The 17,231-nt window shown below is 59.7% G+C and overlaps 5 protein-coding genes across 5 annotated transcripts; all 5 read left to right on the plus strand.

Moving 5' to 3' along the window:
• Positions 1-1,197: 1,197 nt before the first annotated feature.
• Positions 1,198-2,397, plus strand: LMXM_32_2470 (conserved hypothetical protein; the record flags this gene model as incomplete). Its single annotated transcript, XM_003878454.1, has 1 exon — positions 1,198-2,397. One exon carries the CDS (start codon positions 1,198-1,200, stop codon positions 2,395-2,397), a length of 1,200 nt encoding a protein of 399 aa, XP_003878503.1.
• Positions 2,398-4,769: 2,372 nt separating this feature from the next.
• LMXM_32_2480 (conserved hypothetical protein) lies at positions 4,770-6,533 on the plus strand (the record flags this gene model as incomplete). The annotated part of the gene is made up of 1 exon (XM_003878455.1): positions 4,770-6,533. The coding sequence occupies one exon, from the start codon at positions 4,770-4,772 to the stop codon at positions 6,531-6,533; it is 1,764 nt and encodes a 587-aa protein (XP_003878504.1).
• Positions 6,534-7,342: 809 nt separating this feature from the next.
• LMXM_32_2490 (putative recombinase rad51) lies at positions 7,343-9,394 on the plus strand (the record flags this gene model as incomplete). The annotated part of the gene is made up of 1 exon (XM_003878456.1): positions 7,343-9,394. The coding sequence occupies one exon, from the start codon at positions 7,343-7,345 to the stop codon at positions 9,392-9,394; it is 2,052 nt and encodes a 683-aa protein (XP_003878505.1).
• A 2,867-nt stretch (positions 9,395-12,261) lies between these two features.
• LMXM_32_2500 (conserved hypothetical protein) lies at positions 12,262-13,221 on the plus strand (the record flags this gene model as incomplete). The annotated part of the gene is made up of 1 exon (XM_003878457.1): positions 12,262-13,221. One exon carries the CDS (start codon positions 12,262-12,264, stop codon positions 13,219-13,221), a length of 960 nt encoding a protein of 319 aa, XP_003878506.1.
• Positions 13,222-14,505: 1,284 nt separating this feature from the next.
• Positions 14,506-16,539, plus strand: LMXM_32_2510 (conserved hypothetical protein; the record flags this gene model as incomplete). The annotated part of the gene is made up of 1 exon (XM_003878458.1): positions 14,506-16,539. The coding sequence occupies one exon, from the start codon at positions 14,506-14,508 to the stop codon at positions 16,537-16,539; it is 2,034 nt and encodes a 677-aa protein (XP_003878507.1).
• Positions 16,540-17,231: the final 692 nt, after the last annotated feature.

Consider the following 17,231-nt stretch of genomic DNA (forward strand, 5'->3'; position numbering starts at 1 on the left):
TTTGCAGCGTTGCTGGTTCTCTCGGGAGAGCTGGAAGACTTCGACCGGCTGTGAGGCCACAAAATGGCGGGGGTGCGGTTGTATCGTCGCCTGCGCTGAGGAGGGGGAAGGATGAGGAGCGGCAAGTCGTCATCGCATCCGGCGTATGTGCGCGTGCATGCGTACGGCCTCCCAAGCATCAGCAGTCTGAAAACGAACTAGCACAAAGGCGAAGAGGCTTCTCAAGCGATTTTTGGGTGCCACGTTAGGTGTGCGTGTCAGGGTGCGAGGATGGCCAGGGTGCCAGGTCGTGGGAACACCCCTTTCCACCCACCGACATGCACACACACACACACACATTTTCTGCTTGTGCACTCGTTCACCGCACTGTTTTATTCTTGCGTATTTCATGTATTACTCTGGGATGGCGCTCCGCATTTTCGCAGTGACAAGATGACCGAGCATTCTTCAAAGGAAAAAAATAAGGCTAGCCCAGAGGCACGCGTGTACCGTCTCACTGTGTGGCGCGATTCGCTGCACCGAATACAATATGCTGGATGCGGTGCGGGGCGAGGTGGGGGGCGTGGGCGAGGCCGGCAGGAGTTGATATGAAGAGGGTCTGCCAACTCATTGTGATCGCCGCTTTCGATATGCTTCTCGACCCACTTCGCACTTTGCATTGCTTCCTGCTGCCGATTGGGATGGCAACGTACTCGCGCGCACTTTTCCATCTATTTTGTGCGCGTTTGTCTGCTCCCTCTCATTTTCTTGGCGCCCCGTATACTTGCCGCGAGTTTCGCGAACGACGGTCGCGCGGATGCGATCCTCCTCCCCTTCCCCACGAAGAGAGACCCAGTTGCGAGAGACAGTATGCATGGAGTTGCTTCATCATAGTTTCTCGTGTGTGCCGCTTTCCGTTTTTTTTCAGTTGGCGGTTTCCCACACGAACTGGCCACTGTCTGTTTGAGGGACGCGGTTATTCTAATCAACGCTACACGCTGTCGCACGCAACGCACACCTTGTTAGCTTGTACTTGACGTCTCGATCGAAGAACGAAGGCTCGCACTCAACCGTCATCCAATCTTGCACGCATCTTCGCCCGCTGCTGGGAGTTGTGCTGAGCCCCTCTCAGCACTGCTTCTTTTGGCCTCTTCTTGGACGAATCTTTTACCAAATCGGGTGCTGACAAGTATACCAAGCCCTCCTCTTCGAGCAGGCATGAATTTAAAGAGCGCAGAGGCGGTTCCCACCAGGGGTGGCGGCACTGCGCTATCATCTGCGGCGGAGCACAACATTCGAATTCTGCGGTACGGCTCGCTAGCCATTCTCGGCGGCTATGTGGTGGCCACCTTTTACAAAATTGGTCTCATCGCCCGAATCTTGCCGGCTGCCCTCAACCATCCCTTGGAGTCTGCCGTGGAGGCCATCAAGAGCCGAACGCAGCCGGTGGGCGATGCGAAGCGCTTTGCCTTGGCCCGGGCTCACTTGACGGCAACGTACAGTCTCGCCGCGTCTGGCATGCTTGCATTGGCGAGTGGTGTTGCCACCTTCCGCTGCGTACCACGCGTTCCGATTGCCATACCTGTTGCCACAACCGTGGTGCCGACGGTACTGCTGCTCGGCATCCGAAGGCGACTGATGCTTTCTGCAGGTCGACTAATATGTTTCTTCACGTCGCTGATGTCTGTGGGGTACGCGCTGGGGCCTATTGGTTGGGTTGCGCAAGACACCCTCATCGTTTTAGTGCTGCTTACTGGCTGCACCATGACTGGCCTTTGCGTTCCGCTGTACCTCACGCGCGGCATGATTAGCTATGTGGTGAGCGCTCAGGTGCTTTCATCCGCCTTGTCCGTCGCTCTCGTCACGGCCCCGAGGCAGTCCAAGGACAACTCGCCATTCAAGGCGCTCAAGGAGCAGGCGGGGGTGAAGATTATACTGAATAGCGACATCAACGTGCTCTTCACGATGCAACTCATGTCCAACGTGGGAGTTTGTGTGTTGCACACGCTACCGAGCATTTATCACTGCGTGACTTGGCAGGGATGCGAGGCAGACCTGCAAGACTCGATCGACCCGGTGAGAGAGGCGTTCGGGATTTGCGCCGGTACCACCTACGTCATCTACCGCTGCGTCCGTTGGGCCTGTCGCCTTCTCATCAGGCGAGTCATGGCAGACAGCACTAATAACCAGCATGGTGGGCATGGGCAAAACACCTGGCTGGCGCTTGCCAATCACTCGCTGGATGTGAACCGTGCGAGCGGTGTCGTGTCGTGTGTGATCATGGGCCTCTGGTACGTGCGCGCCGTGTCACTGCTGCAGAGGGGCGACATGGAAACGTTACTAAATCAGCTGCGCTCCGTCTGCGCGCGTTTCTCGCCGATGAGCCTGCTGCTCGGGAGCTCTGCCGTGCGCTACTGAATGAGCGACCGCCTTTCACCCTTCTTTTCGGCTCGCCATGGCGGAACCGATGACATGGACGGCAGGGGAAAAGAACTCGCATTAACCGCAACGGGAGAAGCGGGAAGGCAGCGGGGGAGGGAGGGGGGAGCGAGCTGCATGTATCCCCTGTGCTGTGTGCCGCCGCGTCCGCATGGCAACCGTCATCTCTCTTCTCTCATCCGGGTGGGTGTGAGAGTGGTGGGGCTCTCCTTAAAACAAAAATATGAGAAATCCCGACGGTACTCTTTTTACTGCCAGCCGTCCAAGCGCGCTTTCCTCGATCTTCTTCAAGAAGAGCGAGGGGAGGGGGCACACGTGACGAGGAGCGGCTTCGCTGGCGCTGTGGGCGTACGTGCTTTTCGGGCCTGCGAGAGGGGGTGCCGAGGCGGCAGGATCACCACGGCCACCCCCACCCCCACCGCGCTGTTTCCCTTTGTGCTTCCTTTTTTTTGCTCTCTCACATCCATAGCGTACGGGTGAGGCTGGCGTGTGCGGACGGGGATACTGCGGGATACCCCCCTCCCTTTCCGCATCTCCTCCCACCACCCTCTTTTTTTTTCTGCGGCTGCCGTTCGATGGTGGCGCACACACGAGCACATGGCAACGGCACGAGCTATGCAAGACAAACATGCGCGCTCCTTCACATGCCTTCGCATCGTGCCCTCTCACGCCGCCTTGCTCACAAAGCTGAAGTTTTTTGTTCCTCTTTGCTGCTTACGCGGGCGAGCCAACGCGACAGCACACTGACCGCTGCTGCCGCTGCTGGGGAACTCAGTTCGCTTCACTCGTCTTCCGATAAGAAGGTGGGCTACGACAGTTGAACAGATCGAGTAGCACCATGCATGGGCAGTGCCCCGCTCGCGCACCCATAGATAGAGAACTGGGCGGAGGTCATCGACTGTGTCTACTGGTCCCTGGTGTAATGACGGCCTCAGCCTCGTTGCTGGTGCGCACGTTGCAGAATATCGAGAGCATCAAGCAGCGCGGCGTCGGCGGCCGCAGTGCGAATGGCTGCGTGTTGGACAAGACGATGCTGACCCGACCGAGGTCGGTGCGGTGCCACGTTGAATGCTCGTCTCTGCCCCCGCTCACTGACGGACTCGTGCGCGAGAAACGGGTCCGGTCATGCGACAACGCACATGCTTTCAGAGGACGAGGCGGCTGTCGCCTCTCTCTCCCTCCCTCTCTTTCGCCTTTGTGCGCTTCGCGACGCACGTGAAGACATTTTTCATGCTCGTAGGTTTTCTTTTTTTTTTCGTGCGCGTGCGCGCGTGTGTGTGCATGGGGTGGGAGGGGGCGGGGACAGTAACGCGACAAGGCGAAAGGAAAACGAAAATAGTTGCGAGGAAAGTCGCAGAGGGGGCTCAGCAGCGCCTTTGGCGGTCTCTTGATCGATCTCTTCGCCCTTCTCCGCTGGCTTTCTCGCGTTTACCTTACTTGTCTGCTCTCCTTGACCGCTTCGCATGCGTACACATCCGATACATGCTCACCAGCTCGCAAGTGGTTGCACAGAAACCCTGTGAGACACTCTATGCATCGTTCTGCCGCTGCCGCTGCTGCGAATTCAGCAACGCCACGTTTTAGTTGTCGGCCCAGGTGTCCCGTATGTTCGCTAGGGAGGGCTCGCTAGCCCTTCCTCTTCTGTGGCGCATGTGTGTGTGTGTGTGTGCACCATTTCTTTTTGTTGCTTGTTTCCTCGACCGAGTTGTTGGTGACACTGCTTGGTTGATCTCTCTCGATGTGGGCGTATTCGTTTCCGTGGCATGCGTCCATTTCTTGTGGTTCTCGGCTGCGCATCATGAGAGGGGTTCCTCATCCGCGATTTTGCCCATCTTTGGCGCTTTTTCGTTGTTGAGGGTGCGTGCGTGTGTGTGTGCTTGCATGGGCTTGAACGGTGTTACACCTCCTCGCTCCTTCACTTCGTCCATAGAAGTTCTGGGATGCACGTTAGCGTGTCGCCGCTGTGCCGTGTTGTTGCATGGATGTGCGCGCTTGCATGACTGACTAGCTGTCCAGCTTACCGATAGGCGCAGTGACGCTTTTCAGCAGTGATGCACGCCTCTGTCGCCCCCCACCCCCGCCCCAGCATCTGCCCCTCTCTTTGCTAGCAATGCGGAGCTTCCTCCTCTTGCCCGTGCCTACTCCCTGTATCCCTTCATGTTCTCCTCACTGTTGGCTAAACGCTACCCCTTTGCCGCCGTCATCGCCCCACCTTTCATGGACGTCTTTGGACGTGGTTCGTCGTGCGTGCTGCGCTCTTATGGATGGGTCTTGGATGACGATGGCACGTACGACCCCCCTCCCCCGTCCCTCCCTCATCATCACTGCAGGAAGGATCGTGCAGAAGAAGAATGCCCACAAAAGACGGAGCGGCAGCGAGCCGTGCGAAGCGCTTTGCCGATCAGCGTCCTGTCGGTGACGTCCCTTGCTGGCTTCGTCGATCCTACACGCGGACGATCCCGAAGGACATTCGGACGACACGGCAGCTGCACCGCACCTTCGAGGATATTCGCGAGCAGTGGCGGGATCTGTGCAAAGCTTACACGCACGAAAGGGCTAAGTCTTCTTCGCAAGTGGAGTCAGACACAGAGGAGGTTGTTCCGCATGGTGCTCGGAGTGCGGTAGAGCGCCTGGTGAGCCAGTTGAAGTCGGTGAAGCAGGAACTACTGGCACACCTGTCGAGGCTCTCTGGCGCACTCGCCGGACCCGCTGCACCTCTGCCGACTGCGGACACGGCCTCCTCGCTGCCTGCCTGGGTAAGTGACTTGATGGGGAGCAACGACACCTCCAGTGCGAGCACGGTTCGCGTGGCGCAGAATTCGGAAGCGATGCAACACTACCTGCAGGCGATTTGGCTGGCGCGGCGAGTGTGGGTGTGGTCCCTCTGCTTTGCGAGCGTCGTGATGGACCTGGAACTGCTGTCGGGCAGTGTCAGCGTCGCCGCGGCGCTCTTCTTCGGCAACGCGTTTGACACAGCCATGACGCCTGAGCTAGGGGAAGCAAATTGCGCAGAGAGGGATAACCTTGTTCTTCACAGCGCCTACGACATGGACGGCTCCATTTCAGAAGCACTCCTCTATGCGACGGTAGCAGCAGCAGCAGCGGAAGCGGAAGGACCATCTGAGGGTCGATCAGGCAACGTGGTTGCCAATCTTGACGACCCCGATTTGCCGCCGCACGTCGCCGTTAAACTGGATGAGGAAGAGTGTGAGGTGGCTGCCTTTTTCGGCTGCGGTGTGTCGTCTGTGCGCTACACCGCCGACACCGTAGCTGGAGTACCCTCAACGCACGCAGACCCGCACGCGGCAGTGATGAAGGGCGAAGGTCTCACCCCTTCGCCAGAGATCTCTTCAGCACTGCCGGTACGTGACTTGTTTTGGGTACACGCTGTTGCGCTGTGCTACAGTGTGATGGCGCGCGATTACACAAGTGCGGCGCGTTTGCTTTCGGTCTTCGAGACGGCGAAGCGTTCCTTTTCAGTCGAGGAGGCGGAGGGGGGCACGGAGGGCACTGAGCCTTTATCCCCGACCTCTGCGAAGGCAGCCGAGCAGGCTAACCCGTTGCAGCAGTCTCCGGTGCTACAGGCTGCCACTGTATTCGTACTGCTCGCGGCGAAGCTGATCGTCGACGAGGACTACAACGCTGTTCAGCAGCTTCTTAGCCGCGCTGGCTTCGTCAGCTGCGACGATAGGGGCTCTCAGAGTGGTGCGCAGGGCCGCTCGAGCTCGTCGCTGGCCGCCTTGTGCCCCCAGGGTGTTCTTCTGCGCTTCCTGATTCGCCTTTTGGCCGAACATGTCGTGCGACGGCGATGGACAGAGCATGGGCTGGGGCAGGCCTTTCGACCCATGGAACCGTTTCATGTCGCTGCCGATGCCGCCGCGGCGGGGTCAGGCATCCCGAAGGCGTCTAATCGACATCGGCTGGCGTGCGCGCTGGCGACTGGTGCGTCAACTGATGAGACGGCAGAGCGTTCCCAAGCTGACAGCTGCACAGCCACATGGTCTCTCTTCCACGGCACGCAACATCTCTGCGACACTTTACAGATGGCCGCCCTGCGAAAGATGGGCGGCGACTGGCCACTTCCTCCGGCACTGCTGAGAAATGCCTTTGCGTAGGACGTCGTTGAAAAAGGTGAGTGGTCCCGCTTCCGTGCACAAGAGCTGCGTGTGCCTCGTCGTACAGCACTCTTCAGGGGGACTCGAGCTCAGCAGCCTCCATCTCGGTGAGATGGTGTTGTCTGCCTTGGAGGATGCCAGTGCTCACGTAGCAGGGAATGGCGGTTTCATGGGGTGGCTCGCACAGCACACCGTGAGCAGAGGACAACCCGAGCACAGACAAAGCTAACAAGCATAAAACAACTACAGCTGGGTCGATGCATCGAGTGGCGGCGACAGCTAGTCGCAGCCGCGCGACTCTCGCCACTTCCATTATTCTGCAGAGAATGATCTTCGAGTGGACACCCGCATGCGCTGTTCCCCTTTATGTTCCTCATGCCGCCCCCTTAGCTGACCACAATGCCTTTTCGGAGGAACAGGTGGGGGGGGGGAACGACGCATGCGACAGTCCGCGATGCGCGACGGAGACCTCGGCCATGGTGTACAAGCGTGAAAGCGTGACGACTCTTCACTGATGCCTCTATGCAGCCTCATGTGCAAATCCCTTTTGGACCTCCCGATTTTCGCCTGAGGGGGATGCGTGCAACCACACCCTCTCTCAAACCTTCCTCTTCGGGCGATACACTGGCAACTAGCTCGGCAGCGGCGCTGCCCACAGGACACGAGTGGGCAGGCCCTCACAAACTTTGTAGCGTCTTGTGTCCGGCTTGTGCGGGGACGCCAGTCGCCTTCAACGGAGTTCTCATCACGGAGCTGCCACTGTGTCAGGGGGTCCCCTCTCTTCTTTTTTTCCCTCCGTCAACTCCCGCATGGCACTGATCGAGTGTGCCGAGTCGCTGTCTTCCTCCACCAAGGGGAAACTGCAGGACGCTGGGATCCTCTACGTTTCCGAGGTCGTCGCCCTTCTCTCCTCCACGGGTTACGGCGCTGGTAGTGACGGTGACGGCAAGCCGGCTTCAGCGCTGCGGCACCTCAGCACTGTATGGAAGCATTATGTGTCACCAAGTGACCCCCGAGGAACGCGCCGACCGAGACGAGATACCAGCGGAGATGACCTTGGGGGTTTTGATGGGCAGGGCGAGCCGGCCAGCGCCTCGCTCAGCATCGAGGCGACGGCGCCATCGAATTACCACAAAGAGGCCGAGGCGTCAAGATTTCTGAATCTCACCGAGGACGAGATGCGCGAGATTGTTGAGATGGCGGCACGTGCCGCCGTAGGGGCGGATGGGGAACACGAGGGAGGCAAGGATACTGCTTCCAGTGCGCGCGAGAGAGATTTCGTTCATGGTGTGATGTCATCTTCGCCTCCTCGCGCACCGGCTTTTTCATCCCGGTCGGCGGACTCTGCACCCAAGGCACGCGAACACGCTCACAAGAGTGACAGTCGCTCTGGTGCGATCCCGGGGTGCCGCACGGTGCGTGAGATGCACGCGGAATTCCAGGCCTGTCAAGCGCAGGGCTTTCCGACCCACGTGACAACTTTCTCTCGCGAGCTCGACGGTGTACTTGGCGGTGGCGTTCCTGTTGGCGGCGTCACCGAGATCAGCGGGCCCCCTGGTGTTGGCAAGACACAGCTGTTGATGCAGCTAGCTGTTAGCTGTGCCATGCCAGTAGAGTTCGGAGGGATGGGTGGTGCGTGCCTTTACGTTGATACGGAGGGCAGCTTTGTGGCGGAGCGCTTAGAGCAAATGGCGACAGCGGCGGTGTCCCTCGTGCGCGCCATCCTTCTCACTCAGCCGCAGCGGCCACGAAATGAGACAACCGTTGCGCCATCATCAGACGCGCGACTGCCACGAGAGTCGCCTAAAAAGCGAGGCCGATCCCCCCCACGGGATCCCCAAAAGACGTCGCGTTCACACGGTGATTGCACGGACTTTAGTGCCGCACCAGGCATTCAAGCGGAGTTCACGGTGGAGTCCGTGTTGCAGCGGGTGCACTACATTCGAGTGACAGACCTCGCAGGGCTGCTGGCGCTCCTGCACAGTCTGCCGTCGTGGTTTGAGGAGGAGCGCATTGCCGAGGCGAAGAATGTTGCCAGAAGCAGCGCAGCTGACACTCCGACGCATTCTTCAGGGCAGGACAACAGCTCATCCAACAGCGCAGACGCGGCAGTGCGTATGGTTCTGATAGACTCTATCGCGTTGCCATTCCGCTCCTTCGACGACTTCCACAGAGACGGACTCATGAGCAGCACTGGTAGCGGTGGGGACAACGCTGTGCATCTGCTCGGCTACACGGGTATGAGTGCTGTGCACAACGGCCTCCCCTTGCAGTCCCCCAACAGGCTCTTGTCGAAGCACGGACTCTGGCGACGGTCGCGGCTGTTGTTTCAGTGCAGTACGCTGCTGGAGCGACTGGCTGCCACGTTTCAGCTGGCCATTGTCGTGACCAATCATATGACCACCAAGATGCTGCACGGCACTACCGTCAATGGCACCTCAGCAGAGGGATCTGGTTACTCCGCGCCGAATGGCGAGGTGAGCGCAGGCCAACTTCGGCAGAGCGTTCTCATCCCGGCGCTCGGTGATGCGTGGGGCCAGGGCCTCTCCACGCGGCTTTTGCTTTCTTTTCATCACTACGACGTCCCAGCCTGCAGTTTTGTTGATCGACCCACCTCGCCGACGGCTGCTACGGAGTGCATGGAAGACGTTGTCTATTCCTTGTCATCACGGCAGCAACAGCCGAAGACCTCTCTGCGCAGCGTGGTGCAGCACCGGGTGGTGCGGGTGCTCAAGTGCAGCGGCCAGCCGAGGCGGGAGACGTGCTTCGCCGTGACGTCAAAGGGGATTCGTGACGCTCGCAGAGACATCGTGTCGCAACGCGTTTCGAAGGCTATTGGTGCCAGAGAACCGCACGAATAGAAAACGCCGACGCATTCCACGTATTCGAACAAGCGAATGTGGGAGGGGGGGGTGCACGACGATGGTGACTGTCTCTCTCATCCATTTCCGCTCGCCGCCCCCTCCCGCGCTGAGTTGCTACTTCAGGTGAACCTGTGCTACTACAGATGTGTGCCCACGTCGAGACACGTGCAGAAAAACCAGAAGGAAAAACAGGCAAACAAAAACCACCGCGGGAGGCACTGACACTCTCGCTTTTATCTGGGCTTTGAGGAGGCGTTGGCAACGCCATCCTCCGTCGCTGCCGGCACAGTACAAGTCTTCACAGCTGCACTGGCAGGCAGTGATACCCACCGCACAATGCATTACGGTGAAAAAAGTGCCGCTGAATGGCGATTTGATGTGCTTCCACGACCTCGGCGGCTCTGCGTGCATGGTGACCCGGCTCCTGACAAGATGCAGCTTTCCGTTCTGCGCAGAGCCTCGCAATCTCCCCTCGCTCCTCCTTTCCTCTCTCATTGGCCCTTTCCTCTCATGCCGACTCACCTTCTGTCATCCCCCTCCCCCTGACGGCACCGTCGAACCCCCACATCGTCTACGAAACTGCCCCCCCCCCCCCCATCACAGAGACAAAATCTCCCGCCGCTGCTGCGTCAGCACCCTCTCCGTCGGAAGCTATTCCGATGTTTAACATGCTCATTCTGCCATAGAGCGCGACATCACCACCACCCGAGGCCTGCCGCAGAGGCACCACCCGCGTGGTGCGAAGCATGCCGTAGGCACGCGCGCTACAGCAAATGCGCCGCCTCGGCCATCGGATTACGGCCCCCTGCCACACACTCTGCGCACCCACCCGCCTCGCGGGTCGCCTCACAGCCACGCCCACTATGCCGGCCGCCATCCGGTGCACCCCCCTCGGGGTGGCACCCAGGCTCCCCAGCTCTGTAGGCAGTGTAAGGGCCGGGTGGGATGAAGTTGAGTGTAGGCTGACAGGTTGCCCAGCACACGGATGGCACACGTATGCTCACTGCCGCAGTACGCTCCAGCGCAGCGCCAATCTAGGACCTGACCGCCGGCACACCCGTAACGATACACCGCTCTGACCTCCTCCCCACGTCGTCGGTGCTTGACCGTGTCAGCAGCAGAAGTGGGTGTGTGGAGAGGAGGGTTCGGCAGTCTGGCAGGGATAGAAAAAGGGGTGTGGGTGGGCTGCATGGCCTACCCTCATAGAGGCCGGGTGTGCGCTGCACCGTGCGACACCGCGCACGGAAGGGGAAGGGGGAAGGGGTGTCGCCCTCCCCCGTTATGAAGGTCGTTGGAAAGAGCGCGTGTCTGTGGGCAAGTAACAAAGTTCCGCAGTCTGTGCAGACGTTGGGGCCCCCTCAGGTTTTCTCTGTTCGTGTTTTGTCTTGTACTGCTCTCACAGCTGCACAGCTTGGTTGCGGCCGCCGCACTTCTTCGCTCCTTAAAGGGCTCCTCACCTATCCTTCTCTGTCTATCGCTCATGCTGTTCGTGTTACGGTGTATTTCTGTGTGACTGGGGACTTCTGTTTCACCCCTTCAGTCGCTGCGCACGGGCGTGTGCGGCACTTGGGGCTTTGCGTGTGGTGTCATACGTGCACCCGGTCCGGGTGCACTGGTCGCGAAGCTAAGAAAAAAATGGGGGAAAGGAACGGGGTGGCGTGAAGGACCCGGAAGTCAGCGTAGGACGCGAGCAGACGAGAGGCAGTCGGCACCCTCCGCTAATGTGCGCCGCGTGCTGGCTGTTTTCCGCGCTCGGGCGCGTTTTGTGGTTCTTGTAATCTATATATATATATATAAACACGTCCATATTCTTCTGTTTTCGTCTGCCAGGCGGGGCTCTCTGTCTTCTCGCGCAGGTCGTTTCGGTCTCTCCTCTGACGATGGTCTTTTCCGTGTGCTGTCTTGCGTGTGTGTGTGTTGACGGTACGTGTTTCTTTGTACTGTCTGGAGAGTTCCGCGTGTCGAGGCGGGCTTGCGTCTGCTCCCCTCTCCTTCTACGGCACTTTTATGTCGTCTCGCTCGGTTGCACGGACAATGAACGCAGACGCATGTGTGCGCGGGAAACTGGCAGTCTCTACCGTGCATCGGTGCGCCGGCAGGCCCGTCTATTCACTGCTCTTTACGATTGCGCTTTGCCTCTTGTGTCCAACTCGCTGTGATGTGGACATCTCCCCCACACACAAACACACACACACACACACACAGCTGCAAGGTGCTCGGTTTCGCACGTCGTCTCCTTGGGCCAACTCTTCCTCTCCCCCTGTTGTTGTATTCTTCTCCCTGGGGGGGGCATGCATCGCAGCTCTTCGCTGTGGGAGGGGAGGGCCGTGCGCGCGTGCGCTCTTTTCTTCCTCCTGCGACGGCTTTCTTTAGCTTTGGCTCTTCACGGCGGCTGGCTGCATGAAAAGGGTCTTGTCGTATCCCGCTTCCCCCCCCCGAACATCCGCCCGATGTGTGGTCCATGCTGTGGGACATGTTCCTCGAGGTACGCCGTCGGGTCCCAGTGCTCTCTTGGAGCGTGCACGGGGGTGTGTGTCTCCCTTTCACAGGTTCGCCTCTCATACTCGTCTTTTTCCCTTTAAGGACGCCGCATCCCCTCCCCGCCTTCTTCCCTCCATTTGTTTTCGCTCACTCCCTCCCCCCCGTCGCCCGTGCGTCGTCGTGGCGCAGTTGGCCCTCGCGTGCGTTCGTTATACTTCTCTGGAAAGAAGGCTACGCAGGCACTCTCTTACGCCACACCAAAAATACACACACACACACACACACACAAACGGACGTGCAGTCCCGTTCACATACACGTGCTGAAAGTCCCGAGAGAGGAGTGCACCCCCTACACCCGTGTCTCTCTCGTTTTCCCCGCTTTCATGACGTCTCTTCACCCCTTTGAGTACGCCTTCATGGCCGGTGCGACTTTTTCGCCCGAGGAGCGCGTCCAGCTGACGAGCTCCCTCCCTCTTCTTAGCGTGCAGACGAAGCGCAAGGACCTGGTTCTCTGGGGCAAGATCTTTGGATACAAGGCAGACTACATTATTGTGGAAGCCTTTGATGACGACGCGGTGGTGGAGCCGGAACTTTACTACACCCTCGATGAGGGCCGCACCTTCAGCCTGCTCGGCACCTTCTCCTCTGTATTTTCCGTGTGCCCAGGCTACAGCACCTGCAGCGGCCTCGAGCAAGCGGAGTGGAAGCAGCTCATGTTGCTCGGTATGCGTGGTCCCTTTATCGGGGACCCTGCGTACGAATACCGTGTGAGCAACCAGAGCACCAGTGATGGTACACCGGAGATTCAGAGCGTGAAAGAGTCGGTGCGCCTGGCCCTCTTCATCGAGGAGTTTGACCACGAGTGCCGCGTCGTGCCACGTGGGGCGTATATGAAGGCAGAGCGTCAGGCGACAGCGACGATCGCGTCCACTACCGGAGCTGAGGTTCACGCGGGTGAGCGGGCTGAGGTGCGTCGCAACACCGCGTTTGGCGGCCTTCCGCGAACGGTGGAGGGAGCGCTGTCGCTGCGCAACTACTACCACCTGCGTGCCGTGAACCCGTATCGCCGTCTGCTAGCGTGCAAGCGGAACACCCTCTTCACCAAGTCCGCGCTGGAGGAGCTCAGTGAGCACCCCCTCTTAGATGCCGCCTTCGAGTCCTTGGCGGAGGACGTGCCGTCGGGGACGTGGCATCTGCGCTACGACGCGTTTCACAATGTCGTGATGGGCCGCAACATCCGCTTCAGCGGCTCCCTCTTCTACCACGTGCCAGAAACGTGTGTGTACGGGACTGTCTACATGGGTGACGGCAACATGAACGTCAATGCCGCCTTCGAGATGTGAAAACTGGGACTCACAAGGGTGTTGTTGGCAGTCGTAGCGCGCGGCTGTTTTCCTTTTCTTTTTGTTCGTCTCCACGTGTTGCGTGTGTCTCGGCGAGTGTGCGCACGAGCATTTGGGGGTGGGGTGGCCCTGAGAGGCTCTCCGTCCTCTTTTTTTTTACTCGCAGCCCCACAAACAAGGATGTACTGGTAAGTGGGGTGGTGATGCACATAGGTGACCGCGCTGAGCCCGCGCATCGGACCGTCTCTCTGTCCGTCTTTCTTTTTCTTGTTTTCTGTGCCGTTAGTCTGTTCTGACGTGAGGCGAGGCGAGGCTGTGAAGAGGGGAGTATCCTTGGGCGCAGTGTGGGCGGGCGTTTGCGGCTGCTGCGCGGTGTCACCGCACGTTTCTGTGTCTCTGAAGCAATGTGCAGCTTCTCCTCCGGCCTCCGCCTTTTTCCTGCCTCGGCTGTTCTTCCTTCAGTCAGAGTCGACGTTCTGTCTCGGTGCACCGCGGGCTTCGAAAAAACAACAACAAAGAAGAGGAGCAGCGATATGCGTAGTCACGCCTCTCCCCGCTCGCGCTGCATCCATCTCGTCTCTCGGTGGTGTCCACGAAAGATGGACAGGCACCACTGTCACGATCGCCTGCCTATCCCGTTGTGTATGCCGGCACGGGGGGACGCATGAATTCTTGCATAGGCGTCTCTGCGCCCGGCGGGGCACTTGTGACAATGGCGTGTGCAGTAATGACGTTGTTGCTCTCTCACTTCCGTTGCCTTAACTCATCTGGAGGCATATTTTTGCGGAGCTGGACGTGGCACCTCTCGTCAAACGCCTTTTACGGGCTTCTCTGCCCATCCTTCCACGCACTTTTCTGTTTTCTTTTCTTCTTTGTGGTCTTTATTTTCTCCGCTGTGGTCGGTTCTCATCCCTTCAACCCCTAACACACACACACGCACGCACGCATACCCAATACTCATCTCAGTACGCAAAACGCACAGACTTGTGTTTCCTCCAGCGTGGTGTTTGGGGGAGGCTGTGGAGTAAGACATAGAAAAGGAGGAAGTAATCAACAACAGATCCGCCAGACCGCCAGGCTGAAGCTGCGATGCTGCGACGACAGTGCGTACGCTCTGCCGCTGCTGGTGGGGTGCCGAGTGGCGGTGCCGCCGCTATCGCTTACGCGCTAGCCAGTGCGTCGCGCACGGTGACGTCTCGCGGTCAGTTCAACCCTATTCACGCCTTCACAGAGCATAGCATTTCCCCGGCAAAGCGGGCCACAAAGGAAAGGGAGTTCGAGGTGATGATCACTAACCCAGGTCCACTGCGCGTCGCCTACTCGCCGGACTACCTCGACTGGCTGTACCGCGCGTACCGGTCGAAGCTCAAGTACACCGACGAGCGCAAGAAGGCGGAAGAGGTGTTCAACGGCCTCCTGCTGACGAGCCAGGCTGATGAGAAGGGGCCCGCCGCTGCCGCTGCGCTGCCTGGCGCCCCACCGCCGGGGCAGACGCTGCGTCCGCGCCACTCTGTGCAGCGGCAGGCAGGCGAGGCACGGCGAGCGGCCGCCCAGGCGAAGCTGGACGCTCTCGCAAAGCAGCAAGGCATGCTGGATCTCTTTGAGCGGCAGCCGCAGTTTCCTGCAATTCACATTGACAAGGCCGCCCGCTGCCACGTGGTGGAGCTGTTCAAGGAGATGGTGCTGGACCGCGCCTGGAAGCCGGAGGAGGTGTGGGACAAGGCACTCCTGTACCGCGCGATTCTGGCGGAGCGGCAGGCATCGTACCCCGCCTCGTACCGGTACATCCTGGACACAGTGCAGGCGGTGAGTTTAGCACCACACGAGAGCGGCAGCAGCGATACGGGTAGCAACAGCAGCAGCGTCGGTGCGCGCTCCTCGAACGAATCTGCGGGTGATATTGTCGGCGAATCTACCTTGGTCATTCCGAGAGAAGATGACTACATGTACTTTGTGTACCTGGTCCGGCGGTACTTCATTGATAACGCGGTAGAGGGGCACGTTGTGCTGCGCTGCCACCGCGAGCCGAACGCGTCAGAGCTGCTCTTCTCCCACCCGCCGCCGAAGGATGAGCAGGAGGTGCTGCGGAGCCTCTACGGTCCGGGCTGCGCAACAGCTACACAGGGAAAGGACGCGTCTGCCAGGGCCCAAGAGGAGGCAGCGGCGGCACCGAAGCAAAGACCGTCAGGAGCTGCCACCATCGCCCGCCCACGGCCCCCGTCTTCTTACCCGCCCATCGAGGCGCTGTGGCGCTGCGAGGAAAACGAAGCACTGTTACGCGTGCTGGTCTTCGGCGAGCTGAACCTGCTCGTGTCAGAGAACCCCTTTGTTCGCTTCCCCAAAGCGCAGGCGTATCTGACGCGACCGTCAGCAAGCACTCCAGCGCCTGGCGCCGCGGGAAGCTCCGTGGAAGGGGCGGACACCTATGGCGGGCCGCACCAGCAGCGTCGTGGAGGCGGCCACCGTGGCATCGGCAGTGAGGGTGGCATCTCCCTGTCGAGCATGATCGCGGAGAAGCGCGGCCATCTTCTTGCGCCGCTGTCTCGTAACGTGGCAGTGATGATCGACAGCCGCGCCAACGATGTTCGCCGCCTGCAGCAGCGCTACGAACGCGAGGACACTGCGTCGTTCCAGAAGATGCTCCGCGGCAGTGCACAGGTAGAGGAGAACCCCGGCCTCTACTCTGCCTACTCGGACTGGAGCTACTTTAACCCACGAGCCGTACGCGCCGAGGAGCGCGATGCGCTGTCGCGGCAGACCGTTGCGGCCCTCAAGACTTATGACGAAGCCTCCAGAGACATCTATCGCGTTGGATTCGAGGAGGCGGAGGCAAGAAGCGCCATCCGTCCAGTGGAGGGGGTAAACAACGCGCCATCGTATGTGCCCACACTGCCGCACTTCGTGGCGCTGGTGAAGAAGGACCCCCACGTGTCGTTTCTGAGTCACGTGGCGCTGCCAGAGGAGTATAGCACCACCTCCCATGCCGCCGCGAGAGTCTCGGAGAAGCACCAGCTGGAGAAGCTTGTTGTGCAACTGGCTCGCGCGCTCTATCGGACGGCGCTTGAGTTTCACAAGGAGCGATTACGTCGCGTGAACCGGCAGAAGGTGCAAGTGGCGGCGTCGCTGCTGGACCGCTTTGTAACGGAGCGCTGGCGGGCACACTGCGTGGCGCACCCGTCGTCAGAGGGTGTACGCGACATGGCACGGCGCTTCAGTGCCTATGTCCCTTTCGAGGGTCGCATTCTTGACGAGAGCGGATTCCCAACGGACGCACGTGTGGAGGACTACGGGCGGTGGATGGCGGCGCCGTCAGTGTAGTCCGCCCTCTTCCATCTTTTCCCCTCCGGCGGAGCGTTGCTCCGTATTAGGACGTCTGCCTTACCTCTGAGGGCAAGAAGAGGTGAGGCGACGGGCAAAGCGACTCGTTCGACGACCGCGTCTGCTGTCTCTGTTCCACTGAATGCATTCGAGGCTCTCTCCGCCTCGGATGAACGTGCAGGCTGCTGCTGCTGAGGATGCTTCCCTCAGAGGGAGGGCTGCATGCCGGTACGCGTACGCACGCGGGTCTGAGTACAGCTGTGTGATCGGCAGGCGATTTGCCTGCGCACGTTTTCGTTTTAGGACATTGCCGTCGTTGCCAACCTCCTTTGTGTTTGGGTCTCAGGCGTATGTGCTCTTCATGACGTGATATGCGAGTGAAGAGAGGGAGAGAGAAGAACAGGGGGTCGCACACGCATGTGTGCGCGGAGACCTTCGCTGAGGTGCGGGAGTTTGGAGATTTAAGGGAGGGCTTGGAGAGTAGGGAGGGGGTGGGGCGTGCAGAGGAGGCACCCGAGGTGAATGCGGGACGCGTGTGTCTTCTCGCTGGACCCCCTCTCCTCACGCTCGCCATCGCCTTGTGCTCCCGCTCATCCTGCCTTCATTCGCTTGATGTCTTGTCCTCTCCGTCACCCCACCTCGTAATGACCTCCTGCCCCTCCCCTCCCTCTCCCCCAAACAGAAAAGATGTG

The sequence above is a fragment of the Leishmania mexicana genome, chromosome 32, assembly GCF_000234665.1.
Source record: "Leishmania mexicana MHOM/GT/2001/U1103 complete genome, chromosome 32".
NCBI lineage: Eukaryota > Euglenozoa > Kinetoplastea > Trypanosomatida > Trypanosomatidae > Leishmania > Leishmania mexicana.